Source organism: Akebia trifoliata, chromosome 2 (genome assembly GCF_017979445.1).
Source record: "Akebia trifoliata isolate Shusen 1 chromosome 2, ASM1797944v1, whole genome shotgun sequence".
Taxonomy (NCBI): Eukaryota; Viridiplantae; Streptophyta; class Magnoliopsida; order Ranunculales; family Lardizabalaceae; genus Akebia; species Akebia trifoliata.
In genome coordinates this window covers 22,610,822-22,630,248 of record NC_141376.1, presented here as the reverse complement: position 1 = coordinate 22,630,248, position 19,427 = coordinate 22,610,822, and the positions used below count along the sequence as shown (strand labels likewise).

Genomic DNA, 19,427 nt, shown 5'->3' with positions numbered 1-19,427 from the left:
TGTGGTCTAGGAACCATACTGACTCTAACATGGATAAAAAGAACTAATCTACCATAAAAAATCTGAATTCGGGGATCAAGTTACGGGGTTGGAAGGTGTCAGGCACCAACCTCGCCCGGCCAAAGCCGGTCTCTACTAAAGTCCCAAGTAAATTACATTGCTAAAACCTAGATAAAATAAATAAATAAAAATAAAAATTTACCTTTCCGATGGCAAGGACTTGGTTCCCTCAGATCTGACAAAAAGAGCTCCTTGTACCGTGCTCCCTTGCTTCGTTCTGTTTCCAGATTTGACTTCGGATCTCCGAGGCAAGGTATCTCCTTGTTTTTGAATCTGAATTCTTCAAGTTCGTTGCAGATTTTGGGGTGTTTTTAGAAGGCTTTTGGGTGTTTTCTAGACTAAAATTGAAAGAGGGATGTTAGTTAAGGAGTTGGGACTCCAAAACTAGGGTTTATGGGGGGCTAGGGGAGCTTCTGGACCTACTTCTCTTAGGGTTTATTATTTGATACGAAAATAGGGTGTGAGCACCTCTATTTATAGATATTTTTAGGGGTTGATTTGGATAGAGTTAGTGTTTAATTAGAGATCTTTTAATTAGAGTTATGTTTTAATTTGACTTGTTTTAGGTAGAATTGTGTTTTAATTAGAATTGTTTTAGGTAGAATTATTTTTAAGTTAGAATTCTATTAGATAGAGTTATTAATCAATTATAATTCTATTATGACTTTTGGTCTTATTCGATTGACTTTTAATGTTTTGACTTTAGTCTTAATTGATTGACTTTTAATATTTTGACTTCAGTCTTGCTTAATTGACTTTAATTTTGACTTCAGTCTCACTTGATTGACTTTAATACCTTGACTTCAGTCTTGCTTGATTTACTTTTAATTTTGGAGAACCCCCTTCCATTATTTCTTTAATTCTTTGGACCCCCAAATGGAGGGGTCCTTAAAGAAATATCCCACGAACCCTCAACAATTTTACCCGAAAGTCCGATTGATCGATTTTTTAGGTTCAAATCTTAAATTAATTTCATCAATGTTTCACTTTAATTATTTAATATTTTATTTATTAATTTCGAATTTTTTAATTATGAAAATTGTGAAATTACCGTTTTGCCCCCGGAGAGGACTTTTCACGTTTTAAATCGGTTTTTAATGTTCTAGGATGTTTTAGAATCGATTTTTCGTAAGAAATTCAATGGAAATATTAGTTTTTGTTATTTATGAAAATTTTTGTGTGAAATGGTCGTGAACTTTATGAGGGGCATTTTCGTAATTTTGTCAAATTCTGTTAAAATTGGTGAAATGATTTATTTGGTTCCGATTTGTTATTTTATGTGTTCGAAAGAGTTTTCCTAAGCGTAACGTAGGCTCTAGGGTTGTTTTGATGTTAGGGGTATTTTGGTAATTTGGTCAATTTTTAGTGATTTTTATCGTGAAGTTTCTTTTTGGTCTGCAAGATGATGGTTTCTATGTTTCTGGGTCGTATTTTCCTAGCGTAGCGTGGTTTCTAAGGTTTTGTCAATTTGAGATACCTCATCTAGATTTCTGAAACATATCTGGTAACAAAATAAAGCAATGGAATACACATCCATCATTGGGAATCATTGCAATCGGATTGACAAGTTGATTAATCAGGCGAGTGCAAAAATGGGGTGTCTACAAACCCTCATCAAGGTGGCATCGAGTCAACAGGTAGAAAGGGAAGTAAACATGAACGAATATCTAAAGAAGGGATAAGAGGTTAGAATATGGGTACAAAGTATAAGGAAAGCAAATAAGAAACAGAAGAGACTCATAGTACCTCGATAAACTGCCAACAGAAGCGGGTTGAGATCTTGGCTTCACAGTGTGCAGTGATCCCATCTATTACCCAATCTAGGCCAGTAAGAATGGAGTCGTAGATCAAACTCACCTAGTCGAAGTCTCCGATGCGATCGACATCTCGCATCATCGAGAGAAAAGTGGTAGACACTGGGGAGTCATCCTCTAGGAATAACCAATTTAGAAGGAAGCATATGCGGAAGACAACGTCGAAGTCATCATCACCGAAATGAGTTGCTCTCTCTCTCTCTCTATAGGTGTGAGAGTCCTCATCCTCTCCCTTGACAAGCAAAAACCCCATCAAAATCTCAATGTTGATACGACCCATCTTCCCCACTATGGAGACGGGGACTCTCTTGATGCCTAAAAACTTGCCCATCTCGAGCACGATCAGATAGGACAAGGGCAAGGGCTCTCCATTCATCACGATGCCCATGATCACCACAAAATCAGAAAGCCTGATGCCTATCTCCACCTTCGACATTTGAAAAGAATTTTTCATCGGAAACCATCACTCCACCATAGTCAAAAATAAGGAACGAACGGCCCTAAGAGTAGGGATCTATAAGAAGGCACCGAAGCCCACAGTTGAAAATTGTGTCCTGATGTCATATGAAAATAGGACAGTTATAGACAAAAATGCACTCCATTGACCTTGGTAGCTGGCTGATGGATACGAAGTAGGGATGTCCAATCACACTAACATAGCCAAGTATCTCCCGAGTCCACATAGGAGAGAAGTATCAAGGACCCTCCCACTCTCCTCCGTAGGGATGTCAACCTTGGGAGCATCCTAACCTACGCGACCACCACTACTTGATCAACCCTTTAAATGCAAAATTCAATGGTTGAGATTTATCTTTCGGATAACTATCTCAGGGATTTGTGTTATCAAGATACTTATGTTGCTTTTTTTTTTTTTTTTAGAGGATTGGATTTTGTGTTTAAAGGGTTGGGATTATGTGTTTTTTTCATGAGTCACACTTAGAAGTCAATCGATCATAACCCTTTACATATTAATCTTAAAGTTAAAACAACTCTTTCCAAACCTTGCTTTTTGAACTTTGTTACAAATTCTTCTTTTACTAATCCATTAATCTGTTAATAACAAGATTACCCTCCTTTCCAACGATTTAGTAGACATAACAATAGGATAATTAGAGACATGTTATTGCCACAACAACTTTTGCTAATGCAATCCCAAGATGTGTGCAATTCTTCAGTGATTTGCATATGAATTGGGCTGGAGTTAGAAAAAGTTGATGTGGCAATAGAATCTCTCCTATTATATGATGCAGTTTTTAAGTCTAAATCAGTAAATTGATGAGTTTCGAATCACTCCCTTGTGAAGATGGGCAAAAATCATGAAGACACCTTGAACCCATCCCCTATCTCACGATCGAAGTTGGTATGTGAATTTAAAACCCCAATTACCACCACCCCAAGATGTGTGCTAATTCTTCTTTTTGGTGATTTACATATAAATTGGGGAGGCGTTAGCAAAAGTTGATGTGGCAATAGAATCTATCTATATATTTTATAAACTGGATTACTCATTTTATGTCAAAAACTCAATAGTCAGTTCTCAATTGACTTGACCGATATTTGAAAATATGAGATGAGTTAATTTAATGGACGATTTACATTGATGACCAACTCACCCAATTGCCTCCGAGAATGGGTGACTCATCCGAGTTATCTCAGCCTAAAACATGGATCCACTGGAAGTGACTCGCCACTCAGAGAAAAATAACTATTAGTCCTTGTAAGGTTCGCTGTGTCCTGTTTTGGAATCCTTTCATTCATTTTTCACAAACTTGATTATAATTGTGAATTATATAAAAACAAAGGGTGTATATGTAATGCGACAGCTTTGATTTGATTGTATTTTAAGCTAAACGTTTGGTGTTTGTTGGTACCCACAATCACGTTTTATTTTTATTAATTTTGATTTTCAATGATCTAGACGTGTATGTACCACCAAACAAAAGTCGTATGTGGGTCCCCCACCTACAAAGAATAAGAGAATAATAAGTAATGCAATAAAAGTCCCATCTCGAAAAAGTACTATAGTTCGCCTATATTGGATGTGCCACATAAGATATCTCAATGGGGCCCACCTTGATCTGCACCATTGAATTTAATTTAACGCACCGCACCCTAGAGGAGAGAGAGAGAACTTCTTTCTAAACTCTACCCTTGTGTTTCCTCTCATTTAGTCAAATTTTGTTTTTTGTTTTTTTTTTTAATATAATGGCGCGACCCTCCTTTCAATTGGTGAGATTCATGATAGGCGCGACAACTCAAACCAGTGAGATCGACCTCTGTTCCAATCATTGAGATCAACTGTTACAATCATCCTGATCAAAAGATTGTAAGTCATCAATCTTGACATTTTTACTTAAATCGTTGATTTCATCATTTTACCATGATTAATCATCTTGATCAACAATTGAAATGATTGAGATCGGCAATTTAACTGTTGATCTCACCAATATAGATCTTGATCTCGATGATTGAGTTCATCGTTTAATCTAAAGGTGTCAATAGATATCCAATTACTCGATGTACCCAAAATCATTTAATTGATTTTGAGTCTACCATTATCGTCCTAATCATTTGTCCAATTTTGAAAAGTTATTTTAAGTGACTCAATAAGAATTGGGCCTCATTCAGGTATCCGATAGGTACTCGACTAGTAAATTTACCTTAACATTTATATAAATATATATATATAGGGGGGCGTTCAGCAACAAACATTTTGGCAAAACATTTTTCAAAACATGGGTTAGAGGTTTTGGAATGGGCTGATTTTTGGTGAGGATGATCTCTATGGTGAGGAGATCATCCTCACCAAAAATCAGCCCATTCCAAAACTTCTAGCCCCTGTTTACAAGTTGAAAAATCGTGGACCGTCCATTTTTTGTAAACCAGTTTTGATGGGGTTAGAACTTTTGGAATGGGCTGATTTTTGGTGATGATGATGATCTCCTCACCGTAGAGATCATCCTCACCAAAAATCAGCCCATTCCAAAACCTCTAACCCATGTTTTTAAAAATGTTTTGCCAAAATGTTTGTTGCTGAACATTTCCCATATATATATATATATAGGGAAATGTTCAGCACCCCAAGTTTTACCACACACTTTAACAAACGTTTTTTTGTCCTACATGGGTTAGAAGTATTGGAATGAGTTGATTTTTGGTGAGGATGATCTCTATGATTAGAAGATCATCCTCCCCAAAAATCAGCCCATTCCGAAATGTTTAGCCCCATGTTTACACGTTGAAAAATCGTGGACCGTCCATTTTTTGTAAATCAATTTTGATGGGGTTAGAAGTTTTGGAATGAGCTGATTTTTGGTGAGGATGATCTCCTCACCATAGAGATCATCCTCGCCAAAAATCAGCTCATTCCGAAACTTCTAACCCATGTAAGACAAAATGCGTTTGTTAAAGTGTGTGGTAAAACTAAGGGTGGCGAACGGGACCCATATATATATATATATATATATGGGAAATGTTCAGCAACAAACATTTTGGCAAACATTTTGGCAAAACATTTTTAAAAACATGGGTTAGAGGTTTTGGAATGGGCTGATTTTTGGTGAGGATGATCTCTACGGTGAGGAGATCATCATCATCACCAAAAATCAGCCCATTCCAAAACTTCTTACCCATGTTTACAAGCTGAAAAATTGTGGACCGTCCATTTTTTGTAAACTGTTTTTGATGGGGTTAGAAGTTTTGGAATGGGCTGATTTTTGGTGATGATGATCTCCTCACCGTAGAGATCATCCTCACCAAAAATCAGCCCATTCCAAAATCTCTAACTCATGTTTGCCAAAAAGTTTTGCCATTGAACGCTACCTTATATATATATATATATATATATATATGGGTCCCGTTCAGCACCCTAAGCTTTACCACACATTTTAACAAACGTGTTTTGTCTTACATGGGTTAGAAGTTTTGGAATGAGCTGATTTTTGGTGAGGATGATCTCTATGGTGAGGAGATCATCCTCACCAAAAATCAGCTCATTCCAAAACTTCTAACCCCATCAAAAATTGTTTACAAAAAATGGACGGTCCACGATTTTTCAACGTGTAAACATGGGGCTAAACATTTCAGAATGCGCTGATTTTTGGGGAGGATGATCTTCTAATTATAGAGATCATCCTCACCAAAAATCAGCCCATTCCAAAACTTCTAACCCATGTAGGACAAAAAACGTTTGTTAAAGTGTGTGGTAAAACTTAGGGTGCTGAACATTTCCCTATATATATATATATATATATATATAGAAAGCGGTTCAGCGGTCCTAATGTTTGCCAAATATTTTTCAAAACATGAGTTAGAAGTTTTGGAATGAGCTAATTTTTTGTGAGGATGATCTGTATGATGAGGAGATCATCATCTCAAAAAATCAACTCATTTTGAAATTTCTAACCTTAATTTATAAATTGAAGATTCGTGGATCGTCCAATTTTTGTAAATCACTTTTAATGGGGTTAGAAGTTTTGGAATAAGCTGATTTTTTGTGAGGATGATCTTCTCATCATAAAGATCATCCTCACAAAAAACCAACTCATTCCAAAACTTTTACCCATGTTTTGAAAAATGTTTGGCACAATGTTCGACAAACTTTAGGGCTGCTAAACCGCTCTCATATATATAAAGAAAATGTTAAGTGTTTTATTTTTACCTTCTCTCTTCGTAAAGGTCTATTTATTTTTTACATATTATATAATTTCAACAACAAATGAATGGTCTTTATCATAATTTCTAATAAAAATAGTTTCAAAATTTTGATTGTTTGAAGATTTCATTATTAATCTTAACTTTCAATTAAAGAATTATAATTTAAATTATAACATTTGTAAATAATTGTCTATTTAATCATATACTTGATGTGTAAGATCGATTTTAATTTCCAGGATCTCATATTCAGAATTAAAATTGATAAGCATCAGAATCAACATTTTATTTAGCTTTTGATTTTGGATGTATGTGGAACCGAACGAGGACCAAGCCGTTGACACCCCTAACTTAATTGGGTGAGAGAAGATGAAGAAATTAAGATGATTAGGGGTGCATTTAGAAACGAAAGCCGTCCCTCACACACATATATGTAATATGTAATATGTAATATGTAAAATTGAAAAGGTTAGTGGGATCATATTCTATCATGTGCCACGTGTATCATATTGAGGATGGTGGACCATTTTTGGCGTCCAATGAAAGACTGGTAGAACATATAATAATAGCTCAGAATCACATGCAATGGGTTTGAACTTATCATTCAGTGGGTCCCACTAAAGAGAGTATTGAAAATAAATCTGACCTGGTGATGTGATGTGATTTGAAGTGATATTTTTCATTGTTTTGGAACGTGAATGAATATGGAAATAGTGTTGCTCAGACCTTTATAATCATAATCATGTGTGCAATCATGCTTCTCAAAAATGGTCCAACCAGATTTTTTTTTTTTTTTTTTTTAACATGGTATCCCCGTTGATTGGTAAAGGAACAGGACCCGATCCATCAAGCAGTCCATAGGACAGGCCCACCCAGATTTCATTACTATCAGATTTTGTAATGAAATCAAACTTATTTTCTAAATATTATTCGTTGATCGATTCATATGTATGTATATATGAGTTGGGCTCCGTTGACTTAAGAAATGACACAAGATCTTAATCATGTAATATGCAAATCTAATGATTAGAAATTATATTCAAATTAAGTATCGTTTAGATATATATAAATCTCAATCATTAGATTTTTTTTGTTTGTAGGGTTAAGATCTTGTGTGTCATTTCTTGGGTCAATGGAATTTGATCCATATATATATATATATATATATATATATATATATATATAATATATATATATATATATATATATATATATATATATATATACTAGAATTCACCAGTGCCTACAATACAAACATCCACTCTCGGATTAAGAAGGTAAAAGTGAAAAAATAAAGTTGGAGTAGGTGGTGACAATTTTAACATGACCCGCAAACACAATTCGAAATCAACATGAAATTAGTAGATTTTAGGTTAAGTCTAATTGTATTTAGTGTATTATTGAAATTTTTTAAAGTTAAGAGGGTTAAAGATGAAAAAAAATAAAATGAGTTAAAGGGGTAAAAGAGGAAATATAAAAAAGTTAGAGGGAGCGAAGTGTAAAAGAAATAAGGTAGTTCCCACAAAAACTGTAGCTTAATGGGTGGGTAAACGACGTAAATATGAAAAAAGAATAAAGTGGAAAGGGTATTATTAAATAATTTTAAGATTAAAGAGGTATATATATTCGGAGACTCGTGTAGCAGGCAAATATTGAGAGTTGTGTTAAATTGATATATGGAGTTGTTCCGTACTCAATCCTAAGTTCTCACGCATCATGAATCCTCAATCCGTATCAAATTAATTTGTAAGAGTCGTTTGTCCTATATAGCTTAAAATTTTCTGATTGGGCTGATTGGTTGTGAGGGTGATCTCTATGGTGAGGAGATCACCCTCACAAAAAATCAGTTTATTATGAAATTTCTAACACCAATGTATAAGTTGAAGAATCGTGATCGTCAATTTTTACCATTAGTTTATAAACCCCTTTTGATGGGATTAGAAATTTCGGAATGGGCCAATTTTTTGTCACAATGATACTCTCACCATAGCAATCATCTTAAAAAAAAATCGGACCATTCCAAAACTTGTAGCTCATGTAAGACAAAACTTTGAGTAGGACTTGGGTTGTTGAACCAATGTTATTTATAAACTAATGTTAGAGAGCTAACGTTGGGAGCCAAAATTTGTTCTATATGACCTTAAAGTTTTGGATTGGATTTATTTATTTATATATTATTATTTTATTATTATTATTATTTTTTTTTTTTTAGGATGATCTCTATGGTGAGGAGAACATCCTCACAAAAAATCAGTTCAATCTGAAACTTCTAAGCCTATCAAAAGTAGATTACAAATTATCGGTAAAAAAATGATAATCCTCAACTAAAAACCATTTTTGACAATCCACAAATAAAAATCATTTTGGATAGGGTTAGAAATATCAAATTGGGCTGATTTTTTGTGAGGATTATGACCTAAAAGTTTTAGATTGGGCTGATTTTTTGTAAGGATGATTTCCATGATGAGGAGATCATCATCACAAAAACACAGCCCTATCTTAAACTTCTAACTCCATTAAAAGTGGTTTAGAATTGTGAATCATTGATTTTTATTGTTAATTTGAAAATCACGTTAGATGGAGTTAGAAGTTTCAGATTGAGATTATTTTTTGTGAGGATGATCTACTCATCATTCTTTGTCTCCCCCTAAGATTGTCTATATATATATATATATATATATATATATATATATATCACTTACAGTAATTATCCCGTCCCATCTCATCTTGTGGTACTAAACTTGATGCCCTTGCCCTTTATTCCATTTCTTGGGATCTCTTCTTGTTCCTTCCACTCATAATAACAAAAAACGGTAATTTTTTGAGAAAAAACGTGTTTAAAACGCATCTTGCATCTCTAACAATTAAAAAATGTGATTTTTTTCATTTGTGATAAAAATATATATATATATCATTTAATTCTCAATTTTTTCAAAAATTAAACACTTTCTTATTTTTTCAATGTGGAATTTGATATAATAGAATTTGGTGATTCATAAATGTAAAAATATGGGATTTGATAATAATATAAGTGATATTTTGAAAGAAAGTCCATTAAGAAGAAAATATCAGAAAGAAAGAGAAAGAGAGACAATTCAATTCGAATAGAATACCCCACCCATGAATACACGCCAAATGAAACCTTAGTTAATTACAAGATTATTTCTAAGAGTGATGTTCTATTTTCTCAAAACTTCTTCTGGAGCTTTGCTCTCAAAATAATAACAGAACTCACTCCCAAAAAATGATGGAACCCTCTCTCTGTCCCATCATATACTAAATATATCTTTTGTTTTTTTCTTTAATAGTTACTTTTTTTATATATCCTTAAAAACAATTATTATAATGAAATATTTGTGCATCATCGTAATGTAATAGTAAAAAAACTAAAATGTTTGTACGATTACATGACACATTAGAAGATTATCTTACATTAAATATTGTTTACTAAAATATTTGTAAAATTATTGAAATCTTCAGATTAGAGGAAATTACAATTGTTGAGTATACATTAAATAATACAAAATTATAATCATCATAACAATAATAATAAGAGGAAATACTACCAAACTATGAGCATATATAGTTGCACAAGATGAGTGAAAATATGGTTAAGCTATGAACCATAGTATATCTATAAAAGTCTTTTTCAAGGTAAACTTTAGTTTATTAAATAGATTTATTTTCTATTATTTATTAATTTAATTTTAAAAAAAAAATAAAAAAGTTATGATATGTTAAATGGTTTTCATCCCATCCTATCATATCGTAGAGTTCTTTCTTTTTATTTTTTGGGAAAATTACTTATAGTAGGGACATATATGTTTCTAAATGCATCCCAGAGTTCTTGGACTATACCTTAACAACCCATTTAGTAATGCCCCAAGAAAATATTAACAACTCGATATTCAAAATAACAGTTCAAATAGTCCATCTCGACAATTCATGCTCAAACCTTGAGATCTCAAAGATTTATTATAATCATTGATCTCGACAGTTTGTGGTTTAGCATAATTTGGATCGAATCCGATGACACAGACATGAACTACATTCCATCATTCAGTTCAATCATTGAGGAGTCTGTAACATTTGAATGTATATAATTCTTTCATGGAAAATATATTCCTTCCCAAAGTCCCAGTCCCAGTCCAACGACACTTGTAAAAAGGATCAGATTTGGGCCATTCTCTCAAATAATAATCATCCTTCACCCACCTTTTTACTCCCGCCCGTGCTTGGCAAAGTAAGTAGTAGTCTTCGCCTGTTATGTGTTCAAAAGTCCAAGCTCAGGGTTGAGGATACAAATACAAGCTGCTGAGAAAAGCACCATAACTACTACATTCTCGGGAGGATTTTTTTATTTATTTATTATTCTTTGCCTAAGACATCAAATGATTTTCTTCTCACTAATTGCTCTCTCATAGGATTACAAGAACCCAAATTACCGGGTTAAAAATGTCATTTCCGCCGTGACCAAAATAGCTGTTACTGGTCCAAAAAAATAGGGCACAAAACAATGGGGTTGTCAAGAGAGATGGAGGGCCATCTGTTGGAGAAGTAAATTCTTTTGAACTGCATTAATGACACCATTACACTCAGCATTCACCAAGACCTCAGTCATAATTGCTGCTGCATGACCTGTGGGCTCCTCCGATGCTCTTCGCAGCATAAACACCTGATGTGTCAAAAACAACCATATCACATTCTCAATACATTTTGTGCATGCATGGGTGTGTGTGTGTGTAACAGCTTTACCGTTGCTCAAGATCATCGTTTTAAATATTGGAATGAATCAGTTGATATGTTTAGGTATAGGCCAAGACGAATACAAAACATTGAATGCATCTGTTAGTATCAAATGTATCGACTAATACCGTATTGGTTTTTTCATTAACCGAAGCATTCAATCGATAAGATATTTTAAACCTTTGCCCAAGATTAAGAAAAAACACTCTCTCTCAGATCCAAAACCTAACTTAATGTTCTCTTTATTGTTCAATGAAGATCCTAGACTACCCTGATTTTGATTAACATTAACATTTAGACAAGTTTTTTCAAGTGTTCAAAGTCCATCTCTACATAAAGTAAGAAGCATATTGTTATGTAATTGCGTGTGTTATGTAACCTGATTCGTGGGTTCGCTTAGTTTGAATTCGGGTTCACAGTTCGCAGTTAGCCACTCAAGAATGAATCCGGTTCGTAGGGTAGACAGAGATGAGGGCATTTGAAGGTTGAAGTAATGATAGGGTAAAAAAGAGATTGAAGGTGGCAGATTTTTGGAAGAAAAAATCGAGTTTTTTTTTTTTTTTCTTTTTGTTTATTTATATGTTGAACATCAAGGCATTTGGTCATATTTCATTAGTCTATTAATAAAGACCAAGGTCAAAGGGGGTATGTTCTCAGTTTGAAATTATAGGTGGGGGGGATATCTCAACTATTATCATGTGGAGGGGGATTTAAAAACAATAAAGTAGAATGGAATTCATCAGATTTGCTACATTTCACAAACCCACAGCGAACAGGTTGGTTTGAACCGGTTCGCAGTTGGTACCTTTCAAATGAATTGGATAAGCTTGTGTGTGTGTGTGAAGTACGCAACCGAGGATGTTGTGCCAGGACATATCAGTGTGAATGAAACTCCGAACAAATTATACCTGTCCATGATGTGTTATTTCTAAACAGCCAGGTTGTTGTATAAATGGCTCTCCATCTATCTGAATGGGGAAAGGACTTGAAATTTGTATTCTTATCACTCCTCCTTGGGCTAATCTCCTCGCCTGTGAAAGTCCAACCTGTAGAATAAGACCCCAATAATTATAACGATGAAAACAACTCATTTCAGCAATGATTGGCATGCTATTTAAAGAGAGCTTCTATTGCCACACCAACTTTTGCTAATGTCACCGTAAGTGTGTGCTAATTCTTTGGTGATTTAGAAAATAAATTGGGGTGGCATTATCAAAAGTTGGTGTGGCAATAGAATCTCTATATTTAAAACTTCAGAAATAATGCAAAAAAACAGCAAAACCCATACCTGAAGTTTACCAAGGTGCCATGCTCCACTGATACATACAACCTCAAGCAGTTTATCATGCATGGACTGAAGATTGAAATCATCATCATGATCATAATCATTTTGCCAAAGATCTACTCCTCCCATGTAACTTCCGATGTTGAACACGATGACACCCTCAGCATCCTGTCCGAAAAAGATTACGAAGGAACATCAGGAGCGACAAGAAAAAAATCGACAATGGCCTATTGTATTAATTATGTCAATAATAACAAAATTTTACAGTAAAAGACCCCAACAAAGAAAGCGTGACTTCACCTTTGGGATCTCAATGTCTTTTCCATCAACTTCGAGGCGAATTTTCCATGGTAGGTCTGCACATGTTCTATCCATTATATCCTTGGCACCTTCTTTAGCATATCGCAATTTATTCACAAACTGTCAAGTGAGAGATAATGGTTACATTGCAAAATGTTATACATTAGCTAATCACAAGGACCAATAGTAAGAGGAGATGACCTTGATGAAGATGAGGTGACTATTTTACCAATGAAGCGTCATAGACTGAGGATGACACTGAATTTGATGATTTTGACATATTGAGATATCCTAATGTTTTTATACTCCGAATAATATAAACCTAGGCTTGAATATCATGTGGACGGTTATCTTTTGTGGATGTATGAATGATATGAATATGGGATTTTAATTTAATATGGATTTGATGACATAATATGAAAACACCACTTAGCAGGGACCAATTACGCAACTCTAACCCTGCCCCAATCTTTTCTTCTTTTTTTTCTCAAATTTTAGTGCTGCCAACTTATTCTTGAACCTCGACCTGTTGCTGATTTCAACCACTAAAATTTACCTATTTATTATTTATTCCAAAATTGTAACGCTTTCCCTAAGCCCTTTAATATTTCTTTAACTTTTAATCTTGACCCTAAACCTAAGAGAAAAACGTATTCCCTCTGATGGTCCTATGTCACCATTCAAACTTACGTACATTTCAACATTATTTTCATGTAAATCAACTTATCTAAATGTGTCATTTCTACATTACTATAATGAAATTATACAATAATTTATCTCATAATGTGAAATAAATTGTATGGACAATCAGTAAATCAAGTATGCTGAGGTCAGTACATACGTAGGCATGTGTCCAAGTTACATAGAGCAAGACTTAGCGGACCAGGTCATTAAAAATTGAGATTGAAACATTTACAGAAATAATCTGGCTGTATACATATTTAAAGTGTAGAGAACTCCAAAGAAAAATATTCCTACCTGGCTATAGAACTTGTCGGGTCTTTCTTCCCGTATCAAGTGAAATTCATACGCAACTTTTGCATCACATCCAATACCTATGAAAGAGAAACACATTCAATTAGTTGAAGAGAACCAACCAACAAATCACTAAAAGCAATAATATCAGGAAGCATACCTAAATAGTTCATCATGAACTTAGTTTGTGCTTTATTTCCCTTGTCTAGGTTTTGTTCTTTGATATTAACTTTCCAGCGATCTAGCATTGTCACTGCTGCATTGTTAATGTCATGCAGAAGTGTATCTAAGCCACCTTGTCCCTCAACAGAAGATAAACCTCCACCCCATTGCAAAACCCTGGATAAGTCATTGCCGGTGCCCAGAGGAAGTATAGCAACCGGTGGAGGTGAATCGAAGTTGTGTCTCTCGATGGCATCGAGAACCCAAGCAACAGTACCATCTCCACCACAAACCAAAACTCGAAAATATTGCACAGAACTAAACAACTTCAAAGCATCCTCGGGTCCTTGGGAAGAACTCAGTTCAAAGACCTGCAAATTGACCATAGCAGAATTATGATAGGCTCTATATAACACATGATCCATATATGCGAACACATGTTGCGGTTATGACATCCATACGTGCTATAAAATTTAAATAATTGAAAATACTTGAATATTCTAAGCTGGAAAAGAAAATAAATGACTTAACCACATGTATTCTGAAAATTGTTACTAGTACATGATCCCATGAAATATGGTATAACAATTAAATAGACCCACAACCAAATGTAATATACAACAAGGCCTCCCATCATAGTAACAAAATTCGGATTTGGTATTTATTCAGTGAGGACTCAATTCAGATGAATTCAGGAATATTTTGTTAAAAAATTGGGAAAATTTCGGGAAGTTTACCAATGATGATTTTAGGTTTCTTACCAAAATCCACCATCTTTAACCTCCCAAAAAACCCTATCTTTTTCTTGAGATTTAAATGTTTAAGAAAATAAAATGTTGAGGGTGAAGGATAATTTTTTTCCATATTCCAAGATTAATCAATAAATTATTGACTAATTCATCTAATCCCTAATTTGGAGAATTTTACAAAATTTTGGAAAATTCAAAGGTTTTTGTGACTATGCCTCCTATGACCCACCAAAAGGGGTTGAGGAAACGAAGTTAAAAATACACATGCTTCATCAGAAATCAGAATTCATAGGCATCTTGGTAGCAGGCAGATACGTAAAGAGAAAACAGGATGGTCCCATGGGATACGATTGTGAACGGTCCAAGAGAAGAGATTCTTTGTAATTAGAGAAATAATAAATTTTAAAAGTTCATCCTATACAAATGTAGACAAACCATGAAGATCCTGAATCCTAGGATTCAAATACAAAATTAAACCTGAAATGCCTGCATTTGAAAATCATTTATACCTTTCCAGTTCATTCCTCTAACAGAAAATATGACTGGATAGAACAGAATAGCAGAACAGGACTAATGTAGCTGACCCCAAATAGTTGGAGTAAAGCTTTCTTGATTGGTTGATTGAGCTCCCTAAATTTATGCAAACTGCGAAGCCAGGTACAACTTATGCCATGAACGATAGTCATGTTATTCTGAGTTTGAATTGTGATTTTCAAAAATACTTAAATTCAGCTTAACTAATTTGTGATTTGAGAGGATTAAATTCAATGTCACTAAAACTTTAGACAAGTAGACTTCAAAGTTAAAAATAGGGTTAGTAAATAAGCAAGTACAACTCTATCAAAAGCACTACACTCCTGCAATTAAAACAACAGTAGGTAAATGTTACAACTGCGGTGAACTTTGTCAGTTACTGGGTGTTTTAAATTATTCAAGTGAACAGGCAAAAGAAAATAGCGTATACAGTATGAACAATTAAGCCTGATTCAATCATGATGATCTCTCCCTGCTACAAAGTTAATAATAGAGCTGCTATTGGCACCTGAACTTTTAATTATTCCAACCCAATTAAAATAAAGAAAATAAGTGAATGGTTGAGAATATGTAAAAGTTGGAGTGCTAATAGAAGCTCGATATTTTTTTGCTAGATTTCTATATTTTGGGTTTAGGATTTTATATGAGCCTAATTAAAATTGTAAACAACTACTGAAATTGTTTGAACAAGTGTTTATAATGTTTTGGAATGTTGAGATTATAATTTGAGCCAAACCTTTGTAATGTTTGAAGAGTGTTGCAATCATTAATAGGGGTGTGATAAATAATTAAAGAAATTGGGGTGTAATGAGTAAAAAGTTGGGGTACCAATAGCAGGCAGCTCCCTAAAAATATTCACCTGTACAGGATTCAATAGCAGGTTCAATCTCTGCCGAAGAGAGGGCCCATATTGAGCTCCACTCTTGGTATTGATGAAAACTAAAAGCGGTCTCGCATCATGTGGCAGATCCACCAGTGTATACTTCTTAAATAGACCAAAAGAAACGTTTCCATCTTTCTGCAGAACTCCATTTTGACTGACTTTATTAAAGGTTACCACATTATCCTTGTTCGCATTGCGAGAGTTATCCAAACCAACAAGGCCATTAAGCACATACTCAAGTGTTGTACTTGCACCTGAAGAATCCTGCACAACTTTACCATTTGGAATCCCACCGAAAGCAGAACGATTACTTCCATGTTTGTTCCGATTACGTCTTCTTCTAATCTGCCCACGGACTGATGAAGCTATAAGCTCTTCAGTGATAGAACTCAGCATTCCACCAGTACTAGTTCCTTTATCTGATTCTTTCACACATAGCGGAGAAAGTATGAGTCTTCTAAGAGGGCCTAAATCACAAATATTACCAGATTCTTTTGACATTTTTGCATGACATTTAACATGTACAAGGCGTTGACACCATAAACAATGCCACGTAGGAGATGCATCAAGGAAAGGAATACCACATGGTTCATCACAAAAATGACAAAACGAAGACATCTCGGGATTCTCATCCGATTTAATCCATCTCTCTGACCAATGGTGTGTCAGATGGGATGAACCCATTTGTGATACACACTTGCAATCTTTTCGAGCAAACTGGGAACAACAGAAATGAGCTGCGGCACCGCAAACGGTGCAACGGCGGACAGGAAAATGTGATGTGGTCTTTGAACCGACAGGTTGTGGGCTTGCCAGTGAAGTTAAACAGACACTACATGTGGACGGCTGTCCACCGTAATCCATGTCTTCTATCCATGTATGATGTGATAAAGGAACTTTAAGTTTCTTCCATACTTTCTTCTTAGCTCTAGCTGCAGCTTTAGCCCAATTCAGTGATGTCTTTCTCTGCCACTTAAGGAATGCATATATAATAGCTACAAGTCCAAATGATCCAGCAACCATCCATCCAAAAACATGACCATAACCATCTGCTTTGGTAAGAATTTCCAGAAGTGAAAAAACTAATTCTACCATTGTAATTTACAAGTCTCAAGTATTAATTTTCTGTTATGGCCAACATTTTTGACAGTATCCAACACCAAACTTTGCAAACAAAACCTGAAAAGTAAAATAACTTTTTCAATCATAAATTCATAAGCTACAAGAAGACTAAAAAAAAAGGTACAAGCAAACAACTAGAAAAGAAAAACAATCGAGCCAGAAGGATTTTTCACACGTAATATGTAGGGGGCGTTTGGTTTGGATTCTAGAATCTGATTTGTCTCTTTTTCCAAAAATCTGACTTTTCTCTCAAAAACCCATTGTCTTCAATCTTAGAGACAAATATTTCTACTCTCATTTTCAATCTTAGGATGTGCAATTAGATAAAAAAAAAATTCCACAAGATCAGTTTTCAGAAACAGTGTTAGCCAAAAAAGATCTTGGATTTTGGAAATCAGTTTCTACAATCTGATTTTGAAAATCCATAATTAGAATCAAGAATCAGGTTCTACAATCCAAACCAAATGCCCCCGTAGAGTCTGAGAATAAGTTTCAGGATGAAAAGGCAAAATTGCTTCTATATGGACTGTCTTGCAGATTCGGTTTCAATCAACAGCATCATCGTTTCAATAGCAAAACTGGATGTTTCTATGTTCCAATGATGACAGTAACAGGTTTTATCTCAGCTTATCTAGCCTAAAAAACTAAAACATTCTTTCCTAGATTGTAAAATAAACATCATTGAGTATCTCAGGTACATTGTTTTCTTTTGAGATCGTTAGGCCTCTAAGAACGACCCAAAGTATCTAATTTGAGTGCAGAACCATGTCAATAGCTGAATGTGACATGACAACGTAAATTTGTAGTAAAGTCGGATGTGAGTTTTCAAAGATGATACGTTGCAAAACAACCAACAAGCAATTCAAATTTATTCGCATATGGTTGTATCTAAGCAATAATTAAAAAATAGCTTTCTATAAAACAAATAGGAAGAAGCACAAAAGCTAAATCAACAAGCACAATTGCATCGCAAATCGGTTGTAACTTATATCATAATCTTGGGAAACAATGGCATGGATTCAAGAAAATAAAACACAAAGATCATAAAAAAGCGAAAAACAAGAATTCAGTAAAACATTCAATTTCAATGCCTGAGATCATTCGAACAAAAAATAAATCACGAAACAGATAGAAAAACGAGTAAAAAATTTGAAAATTAATAAACAAAGCCACAGTTTTCAAACAATTGGAGAATAAATCGGTTGATTTCAGCTGAAAACAAAAAACCAGATCTGATCAAACTTTGGTCAAATCAATAACAAAGATTAAAATGTATCTAAAGATCACAATAGCAAGAACAGATCGAAAATAAAATTGAATGAAAGAGGAGAGATAATTGAAGAAGAGAAGAAAGAACCTTTAGATTTGTTTCAGAGAAACCCTAATTCCCTCTCTTTATCTCTTTCCTTGTATCTCGTTCTTCGCATTCTCAGATACTTGTGCAGGTTGGCGGATTTATGCGAAGAGGGATCTCTTTTTCTATTTATTTTTTTTCAAATAAAATAGAAATTATTATTCAAAATTTTGGAGGAATCCTCCTTGTGACATGATACGTAATTTTTTGGATTTATTTCAAGCCCCTATCTTTTCCATAATATTTGGGATACCTCCTTGGCATACCACGAGTTTTTTTAAGTTATCGAAATTTTGAATTGCTATAGGCGCTATGAAAGCTTTTCATTCATATATATATATATTATATATATATATATATATATATGGGGGGCGTTCAATGGCCAACTTTTTAGCAAACTTTTTGGCAAAACATTTTTCAAAACATGAGTTAGAGGTTTTTGAATGGGCTGATTTTTGGTGAGGATGATCTCTATAGTGAGGAGATCATCATCACCAAAAATCAGCCCATTCCAAAAATTCTAACCCCATCAAAAACAGTTTACAAAAAATGGACGGTCCACGATTTTTCAGCTGGTAAACATGGGTTAGAAGTTTTGGAATGGGCTGATTTTTGGTGAGGATGATCTACTCACCGTAGAGATCATCCTCACCAAAAATCAGCCCATTCCAAAACCTCTAACCCATGTTTGGAAAAATGTTTTGCCAAAAAGTTTGCTAAAAAGTTTGCCCTTGAACGCTACCCTATATATATATATATATATATATATATATATAATATATATATATAT

General features: G+C 34.3%; 1 protein-coding gene across 3 annotated transcripts; it reads right to left on the bottom strand.

Annotated features, from left to right (window-relative positions):
* Positions 1–10,272: 10,272 nt before the first annotated feature.
* Positions 10,273–18,775, bottom strand: DGK2 (diacylglycerol kinase 2). 3 transcript variants are annotated; one of them, XM_086432085.1, is made up of 8 exons: positions 18,641–18,775; positions 16,138–17,340; positions 13,994–14,366; positions 13,837–13,913; positions 12,859–12,978; positions 12,573–12,726; positions 12,182–12,319; positions 10,273–11,202 (listed from the first exon to the last, which is right to left on the bottom strand). In XM_086432085.1, the coding sequence occupies exons 2-8, from the start codon at positions 17,254–17,256 to the stop codon at positions 11,141–11,143; spliced, it is 2,043 nt and encodes a 680-aa protein (XP_086288211.1). In that variant the 5' UTR covers positions 17,257–17,340; positions 18,641–18,775; the 3' UTR covers positions 10,273–11,140. The 3 variants fall into 3 exon arrangements, with proteins under 3 accessions (XP_086288211.1, XP_086288210.1, XP_086288209.1); XM_086432084.1 differs by having other exon boundaries at positions 10,275–11,202; positions 12,182–12,304; positions 12,562–12,726; XM_086432083.1 differs by having other exon boundaries at positions 10,288–11,202; positions 12,562–12,726.
* Between the last annotated feature and the right edge of the window lie 652 nt (positions 18,776–19,427).

What these genes read in the sequence shown, in the direction of transcription:
- DGK2 (XM_086432083.1), bottom strand. Translation starts at nt 17,256, where the DNA reads ATGGTAGAATTAGTTTTTTCACTTCTGGAAATTCTTACCAAAGCAGAT. An exon ending in GTTCATGATGAACTATTTAG is followed by an intron (nt 13,914 to 13,993) that starts GTATGCTTCCTG and finishes TCTCTTTCATAG; the next exon opens with GTATTGGATGTGATGCAAAA. An exon ending in AAGACATTGAGATCCCAAAG is followed by an intron (nt 12,727 to 12,858) that starts GTGAAGTCACGC and finishes TTTTTCGGACAG; the next exon opens with GATGCTGAGGGTGTCATCGT.